General features: G+C 50.0%; 3 protein-coding genes across 4 annotated transcripts in view; 1 reads left to right on the top strand and 2 right to left on the bottom strand.

Moving 5' to 3' along the window:
• The window catches only part of CDH26 (cadherin 26), a 41,878-nt gene extending 35,923 nt beyond the window's left edge, over window positions 1–5,955 (bottom strand). Inside the window, exon 1 of one of the 2 annotated variants that reach the window (XM_078443885.2) lies at window positions 5,628–5,955. In XM_078443885.2, the coding sequence (XP_078300011.1) occupies window positions 5,628–5,693 (66 nt within the window). In that variant the 5' untranslated portion in view covers window positions 5,694–5,955. The remainder of the gene's footprint in view (window positions 1–5,627) is intronic. The other variant, XM_060621463.3, reaches the window with a different exon arrangement.
• Window positions 5,956–13,856: 7,901 nt separating this feature from the next.
• Window positions 13,857–22,090, bottom strand: FAM217B (family with sequence similarity 217 member B). Its single transcript, XM_078443886.2, has 4 exons — window positions 21,981–22,090; window positions 20,291–20,405; window positions 20,090–20,175; window positions 13,857–18,230 (listed from the first exon to the last, which is right to left on the bottom strand). Exon 4 carries the CDS (start codon window positions 18,224–18,226, stop codon window positions 17,117–17,119), a length of 1,110 nt encoding a protein of 369 aa, XP_078300012.2. The 5' UTR covers window positions 18,227–18,230; window positions 20,090–20,175; window positions 20,291–20,405; window positions 21,981–22,090; the 3' UTR covers window positions 13,857–17,116.
• A 223-nt stretch (window positions 22,091–22,313) lies between these two features.
• On the top strand, window positions 22,314–25,769 carry PPP1R3D (protein phosphatase 1 regulatory subunit 3D). Its single transcript, XM_060621460.3, has one exon. The coding sequence runs from the start codon at window positions 22,578–22,580 to the stop codon at window positions 23,469–23,471; it is 894 nt and encodes a 297-aa protein (XP_060477443.3). The 5' UTR covers window positions 22,314–22,577; the 3' UTR covers window positions 23,472–25,769.
• The last annotated feature ends 1,625 nt before the right edge of the window (window positions 25,770–27,394 follow it).

The raw sequence follows: 27,394 nt of genomic DNA, 5'->3' as shown, positions 1-27,394 counted from the left end.
TCCTCTGCAACCATAGGGGAACCATGCAAAAGGATTTACACAGAGTATCACTGATACTGGGACGTCTAAAACTGTAACTCGGGAGATCACCCTGTCTATTCCGGACAAGCAGAGATGTCTTGGTATGTCACACGTAAATACCAAACGTTAATTGGAGAGATCCAACTGGGCCTTTTCTCCTGTTCTTTTTTTCTCCCCTACCCCTTAATTTTAGACTCTATCTTATAATAATCAATAAGATAATAGAACTTGGTACTTTTTGTTTATATAATGATTTACAATTGAGAATTATTTATTTATAACTTACATCTCAACAAACTCTCCCCCCACACATACACACACACAAAATAAAAATAAAACCCACACACGTGCAGTGAGGTTGTCGAAAAAAGACAGACCCTGTAGAGGATGTCTGGACCAACGCTGAACGAGCATGTGTGTGTTGACATGTATGGCCCTAATCCACTCACTGTCACTACCATATACCGTGTCATTGCATGAACAGAGCCAATTTATTTACTCATTCTTCTGGGGATGGTCATTTAGACTTTTTCGGTTGTTTGTTATTACCAAAAACAACAACAAGAAAAAACCAAAAATTCTGTGGTAGTAAACATCCATGTGCATAGAGAAGTTTTCTCCAGAGTGGCAGTTTTGAAAGTGCGGTACACCGGGGTCCCTGACCCTGTTACAGGAGGTGGGGGAGACGCTGGTCCCTGTCTCACGGAGTCAAAGAATGAATCTCGCAGACAAGAGAGAGTGAGCAAAGCTTTAGAGCTAATTGAGGGAAGGTACAAAGCTCTCAAGAGTGAGAGGGGTTCCGACTGGGGAGCCTCCGAGGACTTTTGTCACTGACCTTCTATTGGGACCTGATCTGAGAGGTTGTGAGCCTCCATGCGTGGCACCTGGCCCAGGCAGGTCTGGCATATGTTTATCCTTTTTTTAATTCCAAACCTCGCTGCTTCTTCTGCCTCCCACTTGCAGCTCCGGTCAGCCTCCCCGAGGGCCCCTGGTCTCTCCCTGCCTAGCGTCAACCCTTCCCCTCCTCATCCCCATCAGAGTCCACAGGGCCACACACTTCCCTAGTGACTCTAGGGTATCATTTGCCTGTTTTACTGTATGACGTTTGCACCGATGGGACAAATCACTGGGGCCTCGGCACCGAGGAAGCCAAGGGCACCAGCGTCACCCGCAGTATCTTCATCGGTACGCGTGTGCAGGAAGAAAAAGGAAGAAGGGAGAAGCCTGTTGCATTTAAGAATGAATTGGTGAGGGGCGTCTGGGTGGCTCAGTCGGTTAAGTGTCCGACTACAGCTCAGGTCATGATCTCGTGGTCCGTGGATTCGAGCCCCATATCGGACTCTGTGCTGACAGCTTGGAGCCTGGAGCCTGCTTCCGATTCTGTGTCTCCCTCTCTCTCTCTCTGCCCTCCCCCCCCCCACCCGCTGTGTTCTCTCTCTCTCTTTCTCTCTCTCTTAAAAACAAATAAACATTAAAAAGAAAAATTAAGAAAGTGTGTGTGTGATCGTTGGAGGTACCAGGTGAACGGGCCACTTTTTTATAGAAGAGCATTTTACTTGAAAGAACGACTGACAAACCGTGTTGTCCAGGATCGGGCCCTCGGTGGACAGCTCTTTGATAGTAAACAAGCCAGCCGATCACTTCAAGGAAAACAGTGGATGGCGTCATGTTGCCAATGATAAAACAAACATAAGCTTTCAAGCAAAAATTAGAATTTTGGAAAACTTCTGTCTGCTACAATGGGCTTGACAGCTTCCCGATACTTAGAAGAATTTTCTGATGATGCCAGTAGAGCTATTAATGAATGTGATTTTCTGATTTTGTAGAATGAAATATGTCAACATTTGGAAGATCTGCATAACTCAATGAGCCGAAAGGATTTCCTAATGATTAATGCATGACCTCCAAAATCATGCTCTTGCCAAAAGGCAAGAGAGACATGGTTTTAACGTAATGGAGCAGGGCAAGTGTATTAACATGTGTTCAGATTCCACATGAGAAGCTGTTGTTAAAAAATACCACTTTGTCAAGTTTTGGTGTAATATCAAAGAAGGATATCCACAATTAACCATTGAAGGCTATTCAAACATTCCTCCCTTTCCATGTGCGTACCTGTGCGAGGCCAGAATTTCTTCATTCTTTTAACTAAACAACATTTACAATAGACTGCAGACTCAGAGAGGAGAATCTGGCCGTCTTCTTTTAGGACAAGAGATTTGCAAAAATATAAAACGGTGGGGCGCCTGGGTGGCTCAGTCGGTTAAGCGTCTGACTTCAGCTCAGGTTACGACTTCCCAGTTTGTGAGTTTGAGCCCTGCGTCGGGCTCTGTGCAGACAGTGTGGGGCCTGCTTGGGATTCTCTCTCTCCCTCTCCCTCTCTGCCCCTCCTCTACTCACACTGTCTCTGTCTCTCTCAAAATAAATAAATAAACTTTTTAAAAAAAGCATTGAAAAAAGATTTACGTAATGCTTGTAGAATGCGGCGGGGAGAAAACTTCTTAGAGGCTGCTGTCTCTGGCTGCAGTGGCCACCTAATGCTGTGTGGCAGGCAGGCATTTGGCTGCAAGGGCCACGCACAAATCATATGACAGGCAGTGCTGGGCCTGGGGACGTGGAACCAGGACTGTTCAGGCTGGCCTGCATGAGTACCTGTGGCATCACTGGTGGGAAATGATCTGGGTATACAGAGGCTTTGTGTCTGCAGAGGCTACTAAAGAACTAAGAAGCCTGCATGGAGATAATTCCTTCCTGAAAATATTTATTTTTGTTAATGTTTATTTCTTTATTTTGAGAGAGAGAGAGAGAGAATATGAGCAGGGCAGGGGCAGAGAGAAAGGGAGAGAGACTCCCAAGCAGGCTCTGCATTGTCAGCACAGAGCCGGACATGGGCTCGATCCCACAAACCGTGAGATCATGACCCGAGCCAAAATCGAGAGTCGGACATTTAACTGACTGACCCCCGAGGCGCCCTGAATATATTCCATTTTTCGTTGCGAATTTGCATTCAAGGAGAATTTTTTTTAATAGAGGTATAATTGGCAAACACCACTGTATTAGCTGCAGGTGTACAACAGAATGATTTGATATTTGTACGGACTGCAAAATGATCACCACAATGAGTCTCGTTAACATCCGTCACCACACGTAGTTACGGAATTGTTTTCCTTGTTCTGAGAACTTGGAAGATTCACTCCCTTAACGACTTTCAGGTATGCGCTACGGTGTGGGGACTACCCGTGGCACCATGCTGGACCCTTCTGTGGCTTGGAGCCTTCCCGTTTGGGGCACTTTGCCACGGCAGGCCTAGGAGATTGACACGCTTCCCAAGCGCATCGTCTACACAGAAGCGCAGGTGATCTTTAAAAGTGCAGACTTCGACACGTCACTGGCTTCCCAGCGCTCTGTCCAGCCTGCTCTGTCCCTTTGAGCGCCCAGCTTCAGCCCTGCCACCCTGTCCCTCACCTTCTACAACCCACTGACTGTTCATCTTGAATGAAGGGCTTAGCAAATTAATCGGGCAGACCAGTGATGCTGACAATTTTTGAAAGAAAACTCGGTGTAGAATTTCCCAGATTAAAAACCAGCAACCACGACATTGCTCACGTCCGATTTCATTCCCTCAGTCCCTCCCTCCTCTGTGATCTGGGGAGCTGGCCACAGTCCAGGCCTGAACACTCCCGAGTCCCTGGGACCAGAAATTCCCTAAGAGAAGGGGGCAGGGCTCCCCTCCGAGGCTTGTCGCTGAGTCTGGAGCAAAGGTGAAAACCTGCCGGAGGCTCACAACGTCGTCCTCTGCTTTATGCCCCCCCCAGACAGCGAGGATGTGGGGGTTCACGAGAAAACCGTTGGAGACAGCAGAGCTCCAGCAGTGCGCGTACTGACTTTGCATTTGGAGATCAGAGAGGGGCAGTGGGTACCTGTTTTGGAGGTCAGGGATGGTTGTAAGCCAACCCGGGGGGCGGGGGGACGAGGGGAGGAACGGGAAGGAATTGGGTTACTAATGGCCAATGGCCGATGACTGAGCACCCGATGGGCGGAAAGCTCTTTGCCCCGTTAAGGGTCCAGAATGGAGATTGCTAACCACCCCCCACCCCCCCGCCCCCGGTTCCTACTGCAGCACGTTCTTTTTGTCTGTCTCGATCCCCTGGAATCAGCAGAAAGCTGCTTCCAACAAACACTGGATTACTACCCACAGTCCAATCGCCGCTGCCCACCCCGACTCAACACGCCCCTGGACGCGAACTAACTTGCTCGGGCTCGGTCAGAAGACGAAAACGCACCTCTGTTTTCTGATGAGACCGGTCAGGGGCAAGGGCAGGGGCAAGGGAAAGACGGAGCCAGGGTTTGATGATTAAAACCGGCTACGAACGGGATTCAACAAAGTCTCCCGGAGGTAAAAGGAGTGCTGTTGAAGAACATTCACAACTGGATGTGGCAACGAGGAACCAAGAAAACCCTCCAACTTCCGCGCCCCTGGTGCCACACGTGGTGCTCGCGTCAGGAGCCAGCTGCACTGGCGTGGGCACCACACACGGGGTTTCCGTCCACCCCCCCGCCCCCCACCTTGTTCACTCGGCGCCCAGAGCAAGTATCCAGTACATAACAGCAGGGCGGGCCCTGGGTGCGTGTGACCAACCATTTCCCCGTGGCTAGAAAACCAGAGGGACACAGACATGCGGGCACGCCAGCCAAGCCCATCTCCTCATTCACTCTTGTGACCGCCAGGGCAGGGGAGAGCAACCATTAGCCCCGTTTGCAGGTAAAGAAGACGAGGCTTAAGAAGATCAAGTTAAAGCCATAAGGGCCAGGCCACCCCCCAGACCAGCTCAGTCCGAACCCCTAGGAGAGGTTCCCAGGCCTCGGGAGTTCTGCAGCAACCTAAAAGAGTCCACCTCGAGCCAAGGTGAGGACCGAGGTCCTCAGGCAACCCGATCCAGATGTACAGCTGGCCCGCGGCCGGCTCCTAAGGGAAAACTCCGTGGCAGAGTCTCGAGGCTGTCCCTCTCTGTGGCAGAAAGCCACGGAGCGGGGGTAACGACAAGCTACCCAACGGCGAGTCTCCCAGGGTAAGTGCAAATCCAACAAGCCCCTGTGCTTTCTAACCTTGAGTCCACTGTTTGTATTTCCACTGGTGCTAGGGGGCAAGCGGTGGGGGGCAGGGGGGATTACGCCCTCCCACCCTCCTCGTCTGCTCAGATTGTCCGCCACAGGCACAGCTGAGATTTTCTCAGCCTTATACGAGGCGTGAGTAGAAGTGCCCTTAGGAAGCTTGGGTCAACACAAATCTAAATAAAACTGCTGTGTACTATTGAAACCAGTTTTAAGATGAAGTCACACCTTAGCCCATCTCCACCACTGCCCCGAACAGGTTGTGACCCTAAGCCAACCCCTCCCTTGTACACATTCGGGAGCCCTGCTGCCAACGCCCCCCTACGGGTGCGCAGACCCCGGGCTCCCCCGACACCTGCCCTCCCCGCGGGGCTCTGCCAGAGAGCTCTCCTCGGCCCCTCGCCCAGCCTGTCACCGCAGCAGGGGCACTTGAGCCGTGCCTTCAGTCCCACTGTGCATGGATCCCCGCCCGGGTTCCCAGCACCTGCCCAGCTCACCTGCAGCAGCAGAACCAGCAGCAGCACTGGAAGAAGTGGCAGCGAGGGGCGGGTCCCGGAGCCCATGTCCGAATGGGGGTGCACGCAGGCGACCGCAGGTCCCCCCCGAGCCTCTGATCCCCGGCCTGGTCCTCCGACCGCTCTGGGGGCACTTTGTCCCAGAAACCCTCATCTCCTCTCGCTCCTCCTCTATTTATCACAGCGAGCGGCTGGGCTGAGCCTTAAGCTTTAACCTCGTGATGACAATCCAGTTCCCGGGAAGGGAGTGGAGGGGAATAAAACTGCCCTGCCTCGCACACATAGTTGCCTGCTGGGTCACGGGCACAGAAGCCCGGCTGGGGCCCGACCCCGGGGGATTAGATCAGCTCCAGGAACATGACACCGGCACCTGTGGTTGGTTTGTTTGACTTTAGTTCCAAGCGGAATGTCCCGTGACCTCTTTCTGAAGCAGGATATTTCAACGACCGTTTCCTACAGCGCCTGTGCTTTGAAACAGAAGCAGTGCAAAGGGACTCCAAGAAAGAAGAACCTTGTGAAGTGGGGAGAAAAACGCAGACACCGTCCACTTTCCGAAGCACCAACCATCTCTATTTACCCCAACCGTGTCTCCGGGCTCCGCGGCGTGCAGACCTTTTCTACCGAAGTCTCTGCTAGGCTTAGCTGACTCTGTGACTTTAGGATTGGAGGAGGAAGAGATAAAGAGAGGCGCCCTGCGGGCAGGGGCTCTGTGCCAACCTGGGGGGTTTTGCACTAAACTACCAGAAAAAAAGCGCAGGCAAGGATTCTACCCAATCCGCACTTCAGGTTGCAATGACTGAGTTTTAGATGAACTCGGAGCTCCGTTCACCCGATCACTAGTACTGTGGGTACTAGTAGCTTGGTACCCCAACACGTTTAAAATAGCGAACCGTTCTTTAGCGAGCGGAGAAGGTAGCCTTTCTTCCCGCCCATTCATGGTTCCGTGAGATGCTGCTGAGCATTATACTGTGAGTGGTTTGTTCCCTTAATCCAAATTAGTAGCTTATTATTAAACACAGTAACAAATGCAATTTGAAGGTCTGTAAATACCTCCCGCGCATAAACAGAAACAGAATAATAATTACCGAATTTATGACTTCATGCTTATTTTCAAAGTGGGTATTTTTATTCCGTTTGTTCTACTGAAATGTTGCTAACGTTAGAATCCCTAATTCAGAATTTCTAGACCCGGTAAGCTAAACCATGTGGAACATTTGGGGGAGAAACAGAAGTTGCAAGCTGGGCACCCCTTTGCTGGAATAATGCTGAGGGAGATAATACAGAGCCGGAAAGACAGTGTGCTGACCTCCAGGTATCTGGGGAGGGGCTGGGGAATGCTTATGATGGATTCTACTCTCAATTTGTTTTCAGTTGAAAGAAATGGGTATTTTAATGTATTAGAAACAGCCACATTTTCAACATCCTCAAACATTGAAAAATAACTGAGCAAGATGCCAGTTTCCCATAAGGCGTCCCTTCTCTCATTTGGGTTGAGAGACGCTGGGCTTCGCCTGCCACACGTCCCCCGTGAGTCAGAACTAGAAGGTGTCAGTTCCCTTTCCTCGTGAGCATCTGATTGCAGAGAAGACTGTCCAGGGTTCCTGTGCCCTCACAAGTGCACTAATGCTTTGAAGCCACAAGGTGGCAGCTCCCGGATCCACGTACACAGTTGAATGAAATGTGGTTGAAAGATAAATAAATGGTGTGGGAGGGCGAAAAGGAAGGAGTGAGCCACAGAGAATTACCTGGACTTCACGGTCTCACCTTGGGGTGTTCAAGGGGTGCCCAACCCAGCACAAGTTCTCAGCATTTAAAAAACATATTTTAAATATTTATTTGGGGGAGGAGGTGGGCAGAGAGAGAGAGGGACAGAGGATGTGAAGCAGGTTCCGTGAGATCATGACATGAGCCAAAGTCAGACGCTTAGCCGACTGAGCCATCCAGGAGCCCCAGAAGCAGGTTCCGAGCTGTCAGCACAGAGCCTGACTCAGGGCTCGAACCCACGAACCTCGAGATCATGACCTGGGCCAAAGTGGGCCGCTTAAACGACTGACTGAGGCACCCAGGCACCCCTCAGCATTCATTATAGTGATAAGCACACCACGAGTGCTGCTAAGGATTAATTTCATCTTGAATTATCCATGTCAGTTAGGGTTCCCGCACCCGCCAGCCTTCATTTTCAGGGTACTTGGTGACGGCAACTTAACCGTATCCTTTCTCCGTCTTTGCAGAGAGAAGCACGTGGCACGGAAGGTGTGTACTTGCCCAGGAACTGGTGAGTAGGACCCCGAACTGAACACAAGGAAGTGTTACATTCACTACATTCTAAAAAGAGACCCCAACAACTAAGACCAGACGCTTCAGGACTCTAAAAGATGATGGCAGGACTGGTCCTGTGGACATGAGGGGTCACGGGGCAGGGGGTCAGCTACCTTCTGCTTGCCTCAACCGGGGAGGGATGGGAAGCTTTCTTTCCATCTCTGGAAATCAGTGGGTGGGGTTTTCCCAGTGAGTGGAATCACTGGGAATGGGCGGGGGTGACGGTAAGGCCGAGGGCCTGGCGCCCCATCCCGGCTCTGCTCGGACGGGGTGTGGCTGACCAGGCCCTGTGCCCGGCTGAGGAGACCAGAAGTGTGGCCCTAGAGAGGGCATGGGAAAATGCTCTCCATCTGGCGTGCCAGGAGGCGGACTCTCCCACTCGGTCAAGTAAATGTCAACAGAGGAAAACAGTGGGACGCGAGCCTTCTTCCTGCCCCCTGAGGGGGCTGCTGTGCGGACAGGTGGAGACGGGTCTGGTGTGTGACGTGTGGATGCCTTCTGCCCAGAGGCGAACCAGCCTCAGTGAAAGTGTGGAGGGAGGTCTGTGAAAGAGGAAACATGGCTGCTTCTGCCTCAGTGTCCCCTGTCTGTGCTGGAGGATGCAGGGCCTAGGAGAGGGAGGGAGTGGAGGCGGCCCTCCTCTCTATGCCGGAGGGGAGGTTGGAGAAGAGCAGGCCGAGCCCCCACACCCACCCCCGACCGCTCACCTGCTAACCGGGAGACAGATGCCCCCACGCTGGGGAGCCTGGGGAAGAGTGCCCACAGGAGCTGAGGGAGTCAAACAGCCTGCTTTAAAGTCAGATTCAGGGGCACCTGGGGGGCTCAGTCGGTTGAGCATCTGACTCTTGATTTCGGCTCAGGTCATGATCCCAGAGTCCTGGGATCAAGCCTCGAGTCGGGCTCCTCTCTGAGTGTGGAATCTGCTTGGGATTCCCTCTCTCTCTCTCTCTCTCTCTCTCTCAAAAATAAATAAGTAAAACTCAGATTCAGAACAAATTACATGGCTCCCGGTTAGGCTTTGCCTTGGTTGGTACTTCTCCATGTATGTCCCCTCATATAAAATTTATTTTCCTGTCAAAGGATTCTCAATTCAAGGTCCTGTTTCTCCAAAGTCATGAGTCTTGGAATAGTCTCAAGTAGAGTTAAGGAACGAAATAGAACAGTAACAAAAACCCAAGGGAAAGGCTGTGTCCCCAGTCATGGGAACTGGTTCCCCAGCCCAGGCCTGCCACAAAGAATGACCACCGCTCACCAAAACACAGAACAGTGATGCGGGCGCACTGGCGAGCGACCAGAGGCAGGTGGAAACTGGAGGGCGGCAGGTGCTCGGAGGAGGCAGGTGGGTGGGTGCGGGACGGGGTGGGGGCACAAGGCAGGGAACGAGCTGTGAGCTGTGGCATCTACACAGTGAGCATTAGGTGTTCGCTGTACGGGTCTTTTGACCTCTCTCTATGTTTGAAGAATTTTATAACACGATGTTGGGGGGAAAACATCAGAAAAGCGAATTTGAGTCCCGCATTGAAAAATGCAACTTATGACTAAGCGTATTCTGAGCCTACAGTCTAATATTGTGTATCTAACACTGTACCCCGATACCTGCCATGTGTGGGAGTGAAGGGTAGACTTCACGTGAGAATAAAATTATTCGTCATTTGTATTTCCTGATTTGCTGTAAGGGACCGAGAGATATTTGTCTGTCCTGTGTTGATGCTTTCGTAGTCACATAGGCTGGCCGATGAGAAAGCGTGGTCCTTACGTTTTCGTATTTTGTCAGCCACCAAGAGCTGGCCAGAACATTTCCTTGGAGAAATTTCTTGCCCCTATTTGTTCAACTAGTAATTGGAGATGAAAGGGTGGGGGTGCTTAGAAACACTGCCAAATACAACAGATTGAAGTGTTTCTCGCTTTCTGCAAGTATGTTTTATACTAATTATATTGATAGCAGACGTACTGAGCTCTTTTTTTTTTCAGTGATTTATGTATATAAATATTTTTATGCTTTTTCAGGAAAGAAGAGAGAACTTTGGGGCTATTTAATCTCCTCCCACATCAAAACTGTCCTGCTGAGGGAAAAAGACATACTTCCTTTAATTAGAACATCTTCAACTAAACTTGGGAGACCATTCAGCTCATTATTGTGTGAGACCTATAAGTAAAAAGCATTTCATTCCAGTATTTAGAAAACTGAGCAACACGGGACAAAAGCAAAGCCCTCCTTTTCTTTCTCCTTACTGTGCTGGGGCGGGAATGTTGCGAGACAGGGTTTCGGAGGAAAAGCTTGGTGACAGGTGGCAGTGAGTCTTGTAAACGTGGCCAGCATGATGAAGGCAGTGGGAAGGCGAGCTGAGGGCACGGTGAGGTTCTCGCTCCTGCGTTTACAAGCAGAAGTGTAGGGGTACCTGGGTGGCTTAGTCGGTCGAGCATCTGCTGACTTCAGCTCAGGTCATGATCTCAGTCCGTGAGTTCGAGCCCCGCATCGGGCTCTGTGCTGACAGCGCAGAGCCTGCTTGGGATTCTCTCTCTCTCTCTGCCCTTTCTGCCCTCCCCCGCTCTCTCTCTAAATAAAAATAAAATGTTCACACTCTTTAAAATAAATAAATAAAAGTGGAAGTGCCTCAAAGTAGAAGTATGTTCAAGGTGGACATGTTCTGAGAAACCTCAGTTCCTTGGCACTCGCTTGCCCCACAGGTTATCAGAGGCCATAAATCAAGCCACTTAATGACCTATTCTTGGGCAAAGAGATAGCAGAGGGCTTGTAAGCTCCGGAGAAAATAGGATACAGATAAGCAGACACACTTGTTAGTGTGGCCAGAGTGCAGGGGGTCCAGCCAGGGCTGTGTGGTCAAAACAGTTGTTTCAGACTTTTTTTTTTTTTTTTTAATGTTTATTTTTGAAGGAGACAGAGACAGAGAATGAGCTGGGGAGGGGAAGAGAGAGGGAGGGAGACACAGAATCCGAAGCAGGCTGCACACAGCTGGACACGAGTTCGCGGACCGTGAGATCATGACCTGAGCTGAACTAGGACGCTGAACCAACTGAGCCACCCAGGCGCCCCTCAAACTTGCAGACTTTTAAGTGCCATGAATGTGAGTTTTGTCAAACATTACCTGCCAAGGATCTTGTTCAGATGCAGACTTTGATTCTGTTGGGGAGGTAAAATGTTACCCTTACCTTCACAGGAGACGAAAAATTATTTTACTTCTACCCATGTAGGTTCTTGACTGAGACCTCTGGACGCGGACAGATTAACAGAGGAACACAAACAGAAGTTTAATAACACGTATGCCTCCTGCATACATGGGAGAGACCCAGGAAATGGAGAGTCCTTGAAATGCCTCACGTTGTCACCCTCAATGTCACCTCCACCAAAAAACAAAAGATACGAGAGGGGTGGGGATGGGGGGGGGGCGCTTATATGAGGTTACTAGGAAAAGTACAATAAATGGCCGTGGTTGTTTTGCAGATGTAAGTCCAGGCCTTAACGAGATAAGAGTTGATAAGTGTTTCTAGAGATTTCCTCATCCTCTTCCTGGTACAAAAGGGAGGCACCCTTACAGATGGAGATCTCCCCCACGTGTCTCTTACAAAAGGGTAACTTCTCAGTTCTCAGAGCTTTTCCTATGTGTATGCTGTTTCTTAAATATAAGGAGCCTAAAATCATGCTTATGTCAAAGAGGTGTATTTTGGGGCTGCAAACACGGCTCCCCTTGTACCCTCTTAGGGTTCTGTTTGGCTGGTCCTGAGAATTAAGTTGACAGAAGACAGATCAGGGGGACAAAAGCATGCAAATTCTAGAATACGAGTTTTCCATGATGCAGACTTCCTAAGGAACCAAGACCCAAAGAAATGGCCACGGTTACCTGCTTTGCTATTAGGTTGGACAGAGGGAGCCACGTGGGGAGACTAAGGAAGAGGAGGGAGCGAGAAAGACAGACAGACTGAGGGCAAGTGGGGGAGAGCCAGAGAGATACATAATCCACGAAGCAGGCTCCAGGCTCTGAGTTGTCAGCACAGAGCCCGACGTGGGGCTCAAACCCAAGAAACGTGAGATCATGACCTGAGCCGAAGTCAGATGCTCAGCCGACTGAGCCACCCAGGCGCCCCAGATAAGGGTCATTTTAACAAACAAAATGTGTGTAGAGTCCTCTTGGCCTCAGCCTCTCATCCCTGATGAGAAGCACATTACTTCCTTTCTGGCGCAGGGAGGATGTCTTTCATATAGGAATTTCATCTCCTGCTTTGAAGAAAAAGAAAGGGAAGAGTGTTTTCCTTTGAGTTGCTGTTTCTCAAGTGCCTTTGGCTCAAGGCAGTCAGTTCGCCAGAGTGTCACGTTTTGGGGTGGCATGTGCTAAACTCCTTCACGTGCAGCAGGTCTGAGGTGGGGCTCACAAGCTTGGGTAGCACGGCATAAGACGGCTCTGGTTGAACGTAACGTACAGAGAAACGTACACTGGCTTCCTCTCAAGTATCATTCACACGAGGACAACTGTATTCATGACTATTCCATTTTTAAAATCCCACTTATATTTTCCCAGCGTTATCAGAGTTAATTCCTTACATATCAAACCGCCGAGGACAGGGCTATTTGAGGCCTATTTTTTGAAACAGGGTCTCTAGGAAGATTTTTACAAATTATTCATCCATGTTATTTCATTGAGCATTATTCTACACTTGATCTAGTTGTTTTAAGGTGTTAAAGCAATCAAACAGGGAGACGGCAGACTGAGGTTGTTTTAGGTTAGGTCTAGAGGTTAAGTTGTTACCTTGTGGATAATAACACAGCACCATCCGAAAACAATCTACTGTCTTATGTACAAATTTAGGACTTAAAACTTCCAACGTGGTTAATTTTCAAACTACCAAAAACTTACTTTTAAACCCCCGGATAACAAGACTACCGGCCCGTCACTGAACCCAGCTTTACTCACAGTCTTGCCTCTCCCAGAGCAGGATCTTAAACCAGATAGTCAGGAGTCATGTGATCAGCACTAGTGAGGCCACCCGCCTGGTAAGACCTTGGCCACCCCAGAAGTGAAAGTGACCTTGTACAATTTCCTCGTGCCCGCTCCCTTCTGCCTATAAAAGTCCTTCCCTTTTGGACGTACCTTGGGGCTCCTTTCCATCTGCTGGATGGGATGCTGCCTGACTCATGCATCATTAAATAAAGCCAGTAAGATCGATAAAATTTTCTCAGTTGAATTTTTAACACCCCCAAAATTATTTCTTAAACCACCATGATTTGGGGGCGACTGGGTGGCTTAGTCGAAGCATCTGACTTCGGCTCAGGTCATGAGTTCAAGCCCCATGTCAGGCTCTGTGCTGACAGCTTGGAGCCTGGAACTTGCTTCGGATTCTGTGTCTCCCCCTCTCTCTGCCCCTCCCCTGCTCACACTCTGTCTCTGTGTCTCAAAAATAAATGTTAAAAATTGTTTTTCTAAATACCACTATTCGGTAGACTCAAAAGAATTCACCTCCTTGCCAGACATGAATTTAGAAGAAGGAGCAAAGAGTTTAGGTGAAGGAGCAAAGGGCCTTTCGGAATGTCTGCGACACCCAGGTGCCCTCCTTGGGACAGCAGGCGCTCAGTCCTAGACGTGCAAGCTAAATGTGAGCCCCTTCCGTCACATGCCATTTTACTTTTACTGAATTTCCATCCCGGTTCCCCAAGCGTTCAGCACCTTCTGGGGGTATAAGAGGACGAGGGACTCAAAAACACACCGGCCGTGGTTCTCAGGTGCATCCAGTCATGTTGTCACATACGTTGCTCAGTATTAAGAAAGGATTGGGGCCCAGTCCCCTCCCCTGTGGTTCTGTGAGGTGATCCGGGAGAAAAGAGACAAACAGGAAGAGAACTGCACGAAGAGCAAAACAAAACCATATCCAAAAAATGCAGACGATATCTCCTACTGTTTAATTGATCTCAAGGAAAGAAATCCAGACTCACAAAAACTTGCACGCGCTCTGTATTATTATGTACAAAACCAAGCATACAATAATTATAACAGCAAATAACAAACATGCCCCACAGAGTCAGGCCATTTGAAACGGAGCTCTGTACGTGCACGTGAATACATAATAAATACTGCTTCTCTGTTACCGTGAAATCCAGTACCACCTACCTAGAGTTTTATATTTTTAACTACTCAAGTAGGTGAGCATAAAGACGACTTAGGCAATATTTAAAGCATGAAAGGTAAAGATTCTTCCGTTTCTCTGGAAACTAACCTAATAGCTTAAGAACCACTCCAAACCTTCCTCCCTTGAGCCCGTAGCTGCCATAAGATCAACCACGTCCCCCGATCTTTGCTGACACGGGGCACCCACCCTGCCCTCGTAAGTGCCCAGTCACTTACGAACCTTTGGCCAATCAAGCCGTTGAAGATTTGAGAAGTAGTCTCAATCTAAATAACTGTACTAATACTGATATATTTTTGCAGTTTGTTTTTGTATGTTTTTACATTTTCCACTGGTTCTGAGCCGGAAGCAATTAATTCTTACATTCTCTACATTTTTTTTTACCTTGCATCATTTTAATTGGTTGAAGCATAACATGGATGTAAACAATTCCCCAGAAATGAGAGGCACTTCTCTGAATGCTGAATGAACGACTCATGTCCCCAGACTAGCAGGACACTCGGTGGCTGCGACCGGACCAGCCAGAGGAGGTCCCGACTCCCACTTGCCAGGGCCATCTGCGTGAAAATGGCCACACTCCTGTCTGCAGCGTTTACAAAAGGAGGCTGTGCTGGGGATGTGTACCAGAAATCCCAGAATTCAAATTGTGCTTACGTTCTGCAGTGAACCTATGCGGTTCATCAGGAGCCCCGATCCCGTTGCAAGAATACTGGTTAAAATAAAGCATCAACCTGAGGCAAAAAAGTAAACAGGCAAAGTCACTTTCACAGGCTTTTAAAACGGTCTCAACAGGTGACATTATAACTATTCCCCAAATTCGGCAACTGACTTCAAGTCAAAGAGCAAGGAACAAATGGAACATGTCAGGTGCCCCCTGTAAATTTCTTAATCATGTTGGCTCCGACACACGCGAGGCAAAGAAGCCCGACAGCCTCACCCTGGGGGGTGTCCAAGAGTACCCAAAGGGAGCATTACCAGAGAAGGCAGCGACGCAGCCTAAACCCCATAGTATCGGTAACGGGAGTATATATATGTGTGTATAACGTGCTTGCAGAGATTTATCGACCCTGAAATGTTATCAAGAGCTGTGTAAAAATCTGAGTAGAGAAAGGATTGTGCACGAGGTGCAGTACCAGCCGTGTATAAAGGACCAGTCCGTGTGCACTCACGAGCAGCAGGTACGGTGCAGGACACACGGGGTGCCACTCAGGAAGCACAGAAAGGTGAAGTAAGATCAGCGCTGTCTTCAAGTCACAACACAGACACCGCGTGTGGAAGTGACAGCGTCACCGAGAACTCGGGAAGGGATGCCCGCTGGATGCACGTCTTTGTTCACATCCAAAGGTACAAGATCTTCGTGTGAAGAGCATGCTTTCTCCCACAGGGTGCTGTGAAAGATAAAGACTCTAACAGGGAATCTGTAAAACTCTAGAAATAAACTCTTGGAAGAAAAAAGTGACCTTGAAAATGTGTATATGTTGTTTAACGTTGTCAAAGTCAGATTTTAAAATGGCACCTTAATATTGAACTTCTGCCCGTGATTATTTTATTTATAAATGCATCTTGTCCTTAGGCTATTAACTCAAAGCATCTTAGATGGCACTTGGATGGCAGGGTCCATGGAGCCTGCAGGCCGGTATGCATTTTCAAATGAAAAGAGCCAAGTGTTTAGTTTGCCCAAAGGTGAAAAAATTGAAACCCGTGTGTATGAAAACAAAGAGAGTGATCATTTAAAGACGTAAAATCAGCTACAGTCATCAAAACATACTGGATATTCAGCAGTCAACCGAAGGTTTTAAAGATATTCACAGTAGCAACAGAATTGAATCTGTATGTGACTTGTATCACAGCACAAGTGTATGGACAAGCAGGCATCACTTAAGGACAGTTAAATAAGCAGCATCTAGGATCTAGGAGAGCCAGGGAGCCAGGGACCAGCTAAGGATGTTAAGAAGACACTCAGTAATCCCTATTATTCCTATCCAATTGCCCCTCTCCATCCTGAAATGTGTCCTCACTCCTCTGCCCCGAAGCAAGGTGGTAAAATCCTGCTCTTGCAAAGTAAAACAGATCCTTATACTGACTACAGACAGCAGGATATCCAAATCAGTAATGGAATGACTGTGACAGTCACATGTGGCTCTGTGTGTGTCTGACTGTAGGCCTTTCATGTACAAACTCCAAAAAGGTGGTTTTTCCGTGCACCTTCTTCCAGAAGCCATACACGCCGGAAACACTAGGGTGCCAAAAAGTTCATGTTTATCTCCCACCAAACAGTAGCGGTCCTGCTGAGACCCGCTGACTTACAGCCGGACAAAGTCTTGGCACCTTTGTCCGCAAATACAAAGACTCCAAAGGCAGACTTCCCCACCACCTCGACATTTAAAACACTTTAAAGAAAAAAAAAAAAACAACTGTGAAAGTGCTAGAATCCATGGTCTAGAAAGAGCAAGCAGCTTAGTGATACATAACTTGGCTCAAAAGAGATGCTCCCAAACTTGAGAAAGAGCTGAAGCTTCTCCTCGGGCTGAAGTGGACACAACTTCTGTTTGGACAGCTCATGAGGAGGACACCAAGAACTCGATCTCAGACGTTTCAGATCCCACAGGGGTCCAAAGCAGTACGTATGCGCTACTTTCTACACGCAGGCGCACTGCAAGTGGGGAGCTGAACGGTACCGCCTGCCTTATGTTGTGGGCTGGCTGCTGTTTCCAGTTCAGACCTCTCTTTCTTTCCCTGTCATTTTCTTTATATGGCACAGATCTTGGTTAAATTTTCCTCAAAAGGGCTCTCACTTGCTTAAGACAGTCAAGACAAAGAAAGGCTTATTGAAAGACACCTTTGTTTGGAAATAAGCCCAGTGTGGCTGGGGTAAGGGTGGGGATGCGCTTAAAGGGCCAGTCAACGACTTACATGTCAGTCATCATAAAATGTCCTAAAATGCACCGTATTGTGACTTGTGCAAGAGCTCTCATGTTTAGGTATCCACGGGTCTTTGCAATTCGTTATTTCACTTGTTATTTGAATCTGTATGTGCTTTGCTTTACTCCATTGGTTTTGAACTTCTTCTCACTGGATATGGTGGCCTGAGAGCAGGTGCTGGCACTGCCCTTCTTCTTCAGGTTCCCGTGAGCTTGCGCTCTGGGGGCCCCGCAGGAGTCCGGGGTGGTCACCGCCTGCGCCGAAGCACCGCCACCGCCGCTGTCCGCGCGGGGGCCGCTGTCACTGCAGGGCAGGTCCCGGCGCTGCGGCCTGGGGCTCTTACTCCATTTCTTTCTCTGCTCCTCTGTCCTGCCCTCCAAGGCCGGCTTCTGCGAACTTGGTCCGCCGCTCCGCGCCACGTGGACAGCTTTGCGGGGGGTGTCAAAGGCGTAATAGGATGGACGGGCTTCCTCGAGGTGCAGGTCTCTCCTTCGGGAAGCGCCTGGCTTGGGAGCCCCCTCTTGGTGAGGCCTGGCGGGAGCGCTGACCACCAGCTTGCTTCTGCCTGGGCTTTTCAGAGCCCCCGCCATGCCGGGGGCGGTGGGAGGCCTGGCCTTGGCGCCCTTCCCCTTCTCACCCTGCACGGTCTGCATCTGCAGCCACTCGAGCTGGAGCAGCCTGTCGATGTACCTGGCGAGCAGCCCCGCAGCGCCGCCCTGAGCCGCTGGCCTGGGCTCGGTGCCCGGTGGCACGGCCAGGTCGCGGAGGTCCCAGGAGCTGAACGGGGCCGGGAGGAAGTCCGCGTAGCGGTAGGTGGTCTGCATGCCCCGCGGGTCCGGGTCCGGGTCCGGGTCGGCGGCATCGATCTCCTCCGCTCGCAGGTGCAGCTCCGGGGGCGCGAGCGCGGAAGGTGGCACCGGGACTCTCTCCGAGTCCGACAAGTCGCTGGCGCTGTCCTCGTCCTCGTCTGCGCCCTCCTTCATGATTTTCATGCACTGAAGGTCGAGAAACAGCTCGTTCCCCGAGGCGCGCCGACACCTGGGGTCCAGGGGGCTCCTTTTGGGTTTGCCTTCCGGGGAAACGCTTTCTCGGAGTCTGTCCACAGGCAGATGGGGGGACACCTGGGGTGCCTGGGATTTGCTCTGCCTTTTTCCTGAAGAGTTTTTTGAACGTTGTGCTTTATTCCAAGATGGGCCAGCATTCATATTGCTGTGAGAGATAAAACTGTAATTCTTAGTTCATTGGACAAGACCTGGCCTGCCGGTGATTAAACAGACAACAGGCACCCGCCAGTGGCATTTCGGTTGTCCCCAGGAAGGCCCGCACGGCCCCTGCCCAGCCGGTGGCGCTCACAGAGCAACTGGGCACACAGGACGCCACTCAAGAAACGTGACAGGACACAGGTGCCCAGAGTGGATGCATGGATTTTGTCTGATACCAGATACCTTTAGGAAAAACACTGACAGTTCTTAAAGTGCTTGTAATTTTAGACCAGTCGTGTGTATTCCAAAACAAACAAACAAACAAACAAACAAACCCCACCAGTTTGGAAAAAATCTATTGTAAACTCTCAACCTGTTCTGTTAATGATGAACAGTGTTTAACAACACTGACAAGTAAAAGCCACAGCTTTCTTTGACAAGCCTATTTTCAATGAAAAGTAAACAAGGTATAAAATGCAAGTTGTATAGAACTTAGTCACTGATTGGTGGTGATTCTGAGCCTGAACCACCTAAAATCTTAACATGAAAGGGGCACCTGGGTGGCTCAGGCAGTTGAGCAACCCGCTCTTGATTTCAGCTCAGGTCATGATCCCAGGGTCGTGGGACTGAGCCCTGCAGCGTGGAGTCTGCTGGAGATTCTCTCTCTCTCTCTCTCTCTCTCTCTCTCCCTTTGCTCCTCTCCCCCCTTTCACTCTCTCTCTCTCTCAAAATAAATAAATAATAAAATCTTTTTAAGAAATGTTTTTATTTATTTTCGAGAGCCAGAGAAAGTGAGTAGGGGAGGGTCAGCGAGGAAGAGGGACAGGATTCATAGCAGACTGTGTGCTGACAGCAGAGAGCCCGAGAGCCCGATGTAGGGCTCGAACTCACAAACTGTGAGATCTATGACCTGAGCTGAAGTCCACCGCTCGACTGACCGAGCCACCCAGGTGGGCCCAATAATAAATAAATAAAATCTTAACATGAAAGAGTGTAGCATATATAACATCGAAAGCTTATTCATGTGTTTTCAAATAGGAAGTGCACTCAGAAAAACCGTATTTAAAATGAGAGAGAAAAAATCTTACGGTGCCTTAAAACACCATATGAATGAAAAACATAGGATTCATGCTCCCTTGTGAAGGGCAGGAAATGGGAATGACGGATTCTGTGTGCATTACCAGCACAGCTGCAATTCCCCTGGAGGTGATTTATTCCCAGGCAGGATCTCATATCAGAGTGGAAAATACTTTCTTTTCTTTTTACCCAACACACAGCATCTCACTAGGATTCATAATGCTTCTCAGGAACATTAAGTCAGGTAGGGTAAAAGAAAATGGGCAGTAAACAGGCTTTCTGGAAAGCTCAGAGGTCACCTGTCCAGGGGTTTCTGCCACACTAAGCAATTGTTTGAAAATGTGTTACTTTTTTTAATAAATATGGAGAGTGTTGAATCATGTGCAATAGCTAACATGTGCTTAATATATATTGGAAAAATGAATAAAGGAATTGTCATTACTTAGAACTCATACCAAAACCGTTATAACTTCTGTTTACTCTGTCAGTGTATATCAGTAAAAGTTATTATCAATATCCGTTTTATAAAAAAGGAAGCACGCATAGAAGGATGATTAAGGGGCTTACCTAACATTATAGATTCTGCTAACAGTGGCAGAATTATGGCCTCTGGAATTTTTACTAACTGGTACTGTTTAAAACCACTTTGTCCACTCATTTCTGATGGGTCAAAAACATAAGTACATATTTCGTATCCACAGACATTACTTTTTTTCCAGCCACACATATTCAGTCTGGAGAACTGATATAACGTGCCATTTGCGAGAGAAAGCAATTAAAATTATTTACCTGCTTTTCTGATGACACTGATTCACCCGATTCCCTTTCTTGAAAAAATCACATGGCTGATCATCATCTAGGGTTTGATGGACTGTCTAAAAAACAGACATGCAGTAATAAATACCATGAACACACACACACACACACACACACCCCAAACAAAACAGCAAAACAAATCTAAGTAAGATTTCCCCTCAAAATTCACATCACCTTTTCTGTAGTGCTTGAAATATTCTTGCTCAATCTGTTGGCAGATGATGACAGCTGGGGAAGTGACTTCTTTATTCCTCTTATATTTGGAAAGGACTCCTCCAGGCCACCGGAACTAGAAGTAACAGAACATGGCAGGTAAGTATGGATTGCAAACGGCTCTGCCACCGGTACTGGGCTGGTTTTCACTTGTTTGTTTTGAAATATTTGCATAGTATTGAAATGTTGGTGGGGGGTATTGCCTTCTGTTTATAGTTTCATCTTTTTTGCTTGTTTATTTTTCACGGTGGATATTAGATACAAAATCAGACCACTATAAATGCTGCCAATGGAATCCTTCTCTCTCTCCTCACATACACACAGAGTCTCCTTGGAAATAACACCTTCAGGAAATGTGCAGGGCTAATTAAGGTCAGGTATTACTCTAATCTCCCATGTCCACTCATTCATTCATTCAACAATTACAGGAGAGCCTAGAAAATGCACATATCCCTGCTCTCATAGAACTAAAACTATTAGGGAAGCTCCCCTTTAATCCTCCTGCCTTTTCGATCACATCAATCCAGTAAAAGATTGTCAATCTAGTAATACCTATCACATAATGCTATCTCTGTGCACAAAATGCTATCTCTGTTGACTCACAATGGAGAATGCTGCTTTCCCTGATTTTCAGTGGGTGGCCTACAAAAAGTGCCCTGATTTCGAAGTGAATATTGTCTTTCATAATATCCCCTGCCTCTGTAAAACAGAAAAAAAGGTGGGATTATAGAAGACTCTTTTGTCCTCCTGAAATTCTGCTGTATTACTTTTCATAAGTATGTGTGCCTTTTCAGGCTCTCATCGTTAATGACTTCTACCACAATCAACAGGCTGGGTTCATCTGAGATGTAGAAAAGGTTCTTCCCTTTACCAGCCCTCCTTCAATAGTTTGGTTTTCCTTCTGCTTTCTCCCTCTGGACAGCGAAAAGGGCCCCTCTACAACGCCTGGCCCCAAACTGCTGTCGGGAACGTGCACTTCCACCTTTCCCCCCCCCCCGGTTCATTTCACCTGGCATGCTCTGCACCATAAGCGGCAGCGTTTTCTGGGCACGTTACTGAGTGACACAGGTAAGGAACGCTTGTAGGGTCCTAAGATGCAGAAAGCAAGCTCCCGGGCTCCCTGATGGTTCAGGCTTGCATTGGAACAAAGCTACAAGTCTGAGACTGGCTACAAAACTGCTTCCCAAGCGCCAGCGGCTGACTAAGGGCAGCTGCATAATTCATCACAGGGCATTAACTCGCCTTCCCACATCTTCCTCTCAGGCTAGGCGCCAGGAGACGGACAGAGGCAGCACCGCCCCTCCCCACCCTCCAGGGAACTGGCCGGCCGTCTGGGCGGCAAAGCATTGTGGGTGATGTGTGGTCAGGTCGCCTGTCCTCTACGCAGCGAGGCTCCCTGGATCTGGACGGGGTTCCAGGTTGCATTGCAGTGCACACGTCCAAAGAGCTGGCTAGCCCAGAGACTTCAAATTGGCCCGGGGACCAGCTCCCGGGGAGGCCACGTTTTGCGTGCACCCCCCACCCCACCCCCAGTAACCCAGAAATCCAAGGGCCCGCCGCATGCATCTTCCTCGTCCTCCGCTTGTGCAGACACAGATCTACGGTCGATAGGCGCAGGGGCCGGGCCGACGCAGACAGAAATGGACCAGACCTGTTCCGCGGTCGCCGAGGACACGTGACGAGGCCGTCCGCCGGCCTTCCCGGCGCCGGGCGCGGAGGTCGGACTGCGGCGCGCTGCGGCAGGGCCGGGGAGGCGGCGGCGCGCGGCACGGCGGGCTCCGGGGCTGCGCCCCACCGGCGGGGCGGGCGCGCGGCGGCGTCACGAGGGGCGGGGCGCAGGCTCGCCGGGAAGTTGCGCCCCGACAAGTTGCAGCCATGTAAGTAACGCAGCGGGCGGGGAAGGCGGGAGGGGCGGCTCCACGGACGCAGCCTTCCCCCCCACCCCCGCCCCCGAGAGGCTCCGAGGCGGCCAAAGGGAGGCGCCACCCCGCGCTCCCGGGGGCGCCCGGAAAAACCTCCTCTGCCCTGGAGAAAAAGCACTCCTCTGTCTGCTTTCTCGCTGCCGGAGGCGGAAGACCCGCGCCAGGACTCGGGGGGCGCGGTGGCGGGCGAGGGGAGAGCTCAGCCCGCCCCAGACGCTCCCTGCACGCTGCCGTTCCGGCCCGGCGGGGACCCCGAGGTAGGGGGCGCGGGGTCCGGAGGCCGCCCCTCGTTTCCCCCTCCCCGTAGCCCGACGGCTTGCCGGGCCATGTCCGGAGGTCTCGGCCCGGCGACGCCGGTCCCGGGGCCCCGGAAGCCCGCCCCGCGGAGCCTCAGCTGCCTCTCAGACCTGGACGGCGGCACGGCCCGGGAGCCACGGCCCTGCAGGCCCCCCGGGAGCCCGGGCCGCGCGCCGCCGCCACCTCCGGAGCCGTCCGGCTGCGACCCCCCGCTTCGGCCCATCATCCTGCGGCGGGCGCGCTCGCTGCCCAGCTCGCCCGAGCGCCGCCAGAAGGCCGGGGGCGCGCCGGGAGCCGCCTGCCGGCCGGGCTGCAGCCGGCAGCTCCGCGTGCGCTTCGCCGACGCGCTGGGCCTGGAGCTGGCGCAGGTCAAGGTGTTCAACGCGGGCGAAGACCCGTCGGTGCCGCTGCACGTGCTGTCGCGCCTCGCCATCAACTCGGACCTGTGCTGCAGCAGCCAGGACCTGGAGTTCACCCTGCAGTGCCTGGTGCCCGACTTCCCGCCGCCCGTCGAGGCCGCGGACTTCGGCGAGCGCCTGGGGCGGCAGCTCGTCTGTCTGGAGCGCGTCACCTGCTCGGACCTGGGCATCAGCGGCACGGTGCGCGTGCGCAACGTGGCGTTCGAGAAGCAGGTGGCGGTGCGCTACACCTTCTCAGACTGGCGCAGCGCGCACGAGGCGGTGGCCAGGTGGCGCGGGCCCGCGGGCGCAGCGGGCACGGAGGATGTCTTCGCCTTCGGCTTCCCGGTGCCTCCCTTCCTGCTGGAGCTCGGCTCGCGCGTGCACTTCGCGCTCCGCTACCGAGTGGCCGGCGCCGAGTACTGGGACAACAACCACGGCCGAGACTACAGCCTCACGTGCCGCAACCACGCGCTGCACATGCCTCGCGGGGAGTGCGAAGAGAGCTGGATCCACTTCATCTGAGCGAGTCCCCTCTAAGGCCGCCCCGCAGTGGTTCCCGCGCTGGGCACTCCGGGCCAGGCGGCGACGCTTCCTCACACGCCACCCCCTGCCTGAGTCTTCTGACCTCCTTTCCCGCTGCAGGGTCCCTGGGAAGTGGCCCTTCCCGTCTTCTACTTGAACTGCCTGTGTCGCTAGGTCTCAAAAAGTAGCCTCAGGTGGCCAGAAGGCCGAGTAGTGTCACGCCCGGGGTGGGGGGAGGGTGCAGGGTGGGGGGGGGGGGAGATGCATGGCAGTGTTGGCCCCTCCGGCGACGGTCCAGGTGGGGTCAGTTGGTTTGTTTTTTGGAAAGGCCTGTGGCTTGTGCATGTGTCCTGATTGGGTCTCTGTAAACGTAGCTGTTATTTATTATCATTGTGATGTTGGAACATTTTACCCTTACTGGATGCCTTCTCAGGAACATTCTGGGTTTAACAAGCTAAAGAATAAGTCAGTCTGGTGTGTTTGTGCCCATTGTAAACAGAACGCATGGTGTGACTCCCACCGTGCTTCCTTGAGGCATTTCTGCCCTGGGACAAGGAAAACCTGAGACTAGGTTTGCTTGCCAAAGCCTGTAGACCTCTAACAGTGGGAAACTATTAATAGGCAAGAAATTTATGCCTCATCAGTCATCATACAACCATTCCTGGGAGTTCAGGCTGCCCTGGTTAGGCCGTGGAAGAGGAAAGGAAGAGCCAAGGAAGAGGGAAAAGCTTAACTTTTAAACTAGCCAAACAGCCCCTTCTCTTGGAGTCTCTCTTCTCTCTTTGTGAGTTTCCCTTCTTCGTGTTTGACAGTTCTGTATCTGCATGTGATCAGGCCATTCTGTTTAGGTTTGAGACTACCTAAACATTTTAAGAAATTCTGCCTTAAGTTATTTCAATTTCCAGGCAGCTCTATAGAGTAATTTCAGGCAACAATGCCCTTTGCAATTACCTTTTTGATGATTAAGGTGACTCTTTTTTATGTCTGCTTAAGTGTCAGAAAATTCCCAGCAGTCATCTTTCAGAAGTCAGGTTACCAAGTGGAACTAGAAGGTGTTTTCATCAATAGCCAGAGCCCTAGAGGAAAAAAGTCACAAACATTTATACTTTTTAATCGTTTTAAGTTGTATTTATATATGCCCAGTTTTATCAGCTATCTGCCAACTTTATTCAGATAGAGTTTCTAACATCCTTGTGCCTTCAGATAGAGTTTCTAACATCCGTCTGGGCTTCCCCCCCCCCCACTCCCCCCACCCCCCCAGTTTTTAAACTGTTAAATGCTTTGTCTTCTTTGTTTTGTTTTCTTTTTTAAATCTCCAAGAAGTCAAGGCCATTGTCCCCTGCTGAATGCCACAATGACTTCAAACACCCAGCAAGGCGCTGATCATTTCTTTTGGTGCTGAGTGGTGGTTTCTGACAGCAGATGCCAGCACTGAGGGTGTGAAACTCCAGCTAATATGAACAGGGTCTCCAGCTTGTGACGTTTGGTTCTGATACAGCTGAAACCGGTGGGATGAATCTGTGATAGCTGTCACCAATAAATTCACTCTAAATTTTTGAATACTTACTGACATTTATCAAATCAATATGTAAAAGATGTGTTTTGCCTTTTAACCAACTTGTTTTTATAACTGCAACTTCTGGGTTTCTGAAATTCCAAGAAGAGGGATGGCTTTCTTTGGTACCTTTTGATAATAACAACACTGAATTTTGATTTAAGGTATGGTAATTAAATTGAACAACCTTTGGCTATTAGCACTGTGCACTACATTGATATGCAAGAGAGGCAGAAGCCTGGTTCCATTTCCTGCTGTTTAATAAACTGTCCAATTAGGTCAGCGAGCCTGTGAGAGCCTTGGCTGCTGTGTCGTTGGCCCCAGCCCAGAATGCAAGACAATTGTCCAGAGTTTTCAGGTGTAAGAGTTAGAGCTGCCAAATGTACTGTTGTGTAAAGGCATGTAAGAATCTTATCCACGTGACAGTCACTTGCCAAAAAGGTTCTGGTCACGGAATATAAAGTAAATGTTTTGTCTTCGATATTAAGAGAACCTCAACGTGCCTTTAAAAAAATCAACATTTAAAAATTTAAAAACTTAAATATACCTGCCTAGTTGATTCAGGAGTTGATAAAAGTTCAGCTTAAGGAGAACTTTCAGACCCTAACACAGTTATATTGCTTACAGGTTAAACTTTTGCAGTGGATTGTGCAATTGTGGGGTTGTCTCCCCAAACATATTTTAATGTCACTTAAGATGATTTCACTCAAGCCTAAATATTAAAGTATGTGCATACATTGTTACCTGAGGAGTGTTTTTCTTGTGGTCTAATACAGAAAAAAGACTTGAGAAACTTCTTGTTTAAATCATTTCATATATAAGTGTTGTCCTTCCTAAAGCACTATCAAATTTAGGGCCTTACCAAAAAAAGAATTGTGATTGTACCTCAGCTTCAGCACAGTTGTGTATGTCTTTGAGAAACTGAGATACAGTCTTTTTTTTTTAATTTTTTTAATGTTTATTTCTGAGACAGAGACAGAGCATGAGTGGGGGAGGGGCAGAGAGAGAAGGAGACACATAATCAGAAGCAGGCTCCAGGATCCGAGATGTCGGCACAGAGCCCGACGCGGGGCTCGAACCCACGGACCGTGAGATCATGACCTGAGCCGAAGTCGGTCGCCCAACCGACTGAGCCACCCAGGCGCCCCGTGAGATACAATCTTTATGCCAGGTCGATGCTAACATAGGAAGAAAGCTCTAAGGGAATGTAGGGTATGGGATACTCTACTGCTCTTTCAGTGCTTACTGAATCCTGTGTATGGAGTGATGAGTGTGTATCTGCCTTCCCTCACCCGGTGCAGAGCCTGGCACGTAGCGGAAGGAAACTGTGACATTTATTGTGCACTCACTCATTCTCACTGGCTTGCCCACAGTGATAGCTACTGCATGTATTTGATTTCATTAGACTCTGAAAATTACCAGGTAGATAATGCCCCTATTTTCTTAGCTGATGAGAATGAAGCTCAGAGAGGCTTAATTCTTCGAAAGACCCACAGCTGGTAAGGAGCAAAGTCAGCATTCAAACCTATACCAGAATCCACCTGCTCTGCCCTGTGATGGGGTGTTCCCAATAAGTGCTTGTTAAATTTAACTGAAAGTCCAATTATGATTGATTGATGAGGTTTTTCCAACACCACATTCTAAAAACCCATTTAAAAACAATTCAAGTAAGATTAAGTTGATCTGCTTTGATCTTCCATGTGGTATTACTAAACAATCCTTATGCTTTCCAGACACATGAAACAATAGAAAGGACAATTATTTTTTTCTCTCTACTAAAAAGTGGCAAGATGAGAAATCAGTAGTTTAAATTTTGAAGTGCTTGTCTGCTGTATCCGTGTATCCATGCATGTTTTTAAACACCAAGCATCCATTGTTGATCTTATCGTTTAAACTGACACTTCAAATGGAAATGTTCTAGAAGCCTGGAATATATTGTCGATGATTGTGCCCAGTACCGCCCCTAGATGGCCTGGGCCTGGTGCCCCTCAGGAGTCTGGGGTTTGGCTAATGAGGACAGCAGAACCTGGCACCTCCTGCTTCTAGGAAATGAAGATGGGGGCGGGGCGGGGCGGGGCGCCAGGGGGCGTGGTCTTCAGGGCGTGACCTCCGAGGGCGTGGCCGGGTGGAGCAGGTGGCCGGCCTGTAAAGTCAAGCAGCGGGGGCAGTACGCGAGAGTCAGTGGGGACCCGCCCGCCCTGCCTCTGCGGTCGTCCGCGGGCCACAGTGTGTGTTCCTCCAGGGAGTCGGACCCTCGCCCCCCTCGCAGGTTAGGCTGGCACCCCGGGTCTCTGCGGCCCCGTCCAGCCGTCGACGTCCAGAGTGGTGGTGGATAGCCAGGGAGTCTCCTGGGGCCGACCCGCATCCT

The sequence above is a fragment of the Panthera onca genome, chromosome A3 (genome assembly GCF_046562875.1).
Source record: "Panthera onca isolate mPanOnc1 chromosome A3, mPanOnc1 haplotype 2, whole genome shotgun sequence".
In the NCBI taxonomy this organism is placed as follows: Eukaryota; Metazoa; Chordata; class Mammalia; order Carnivora; family Felidae; genus Panthera; species Panthera onca.
Note: the sequence above shows the minus strand (reverse complement) of the source record. Positions and strands in the feature narration are given on the sequence as shown.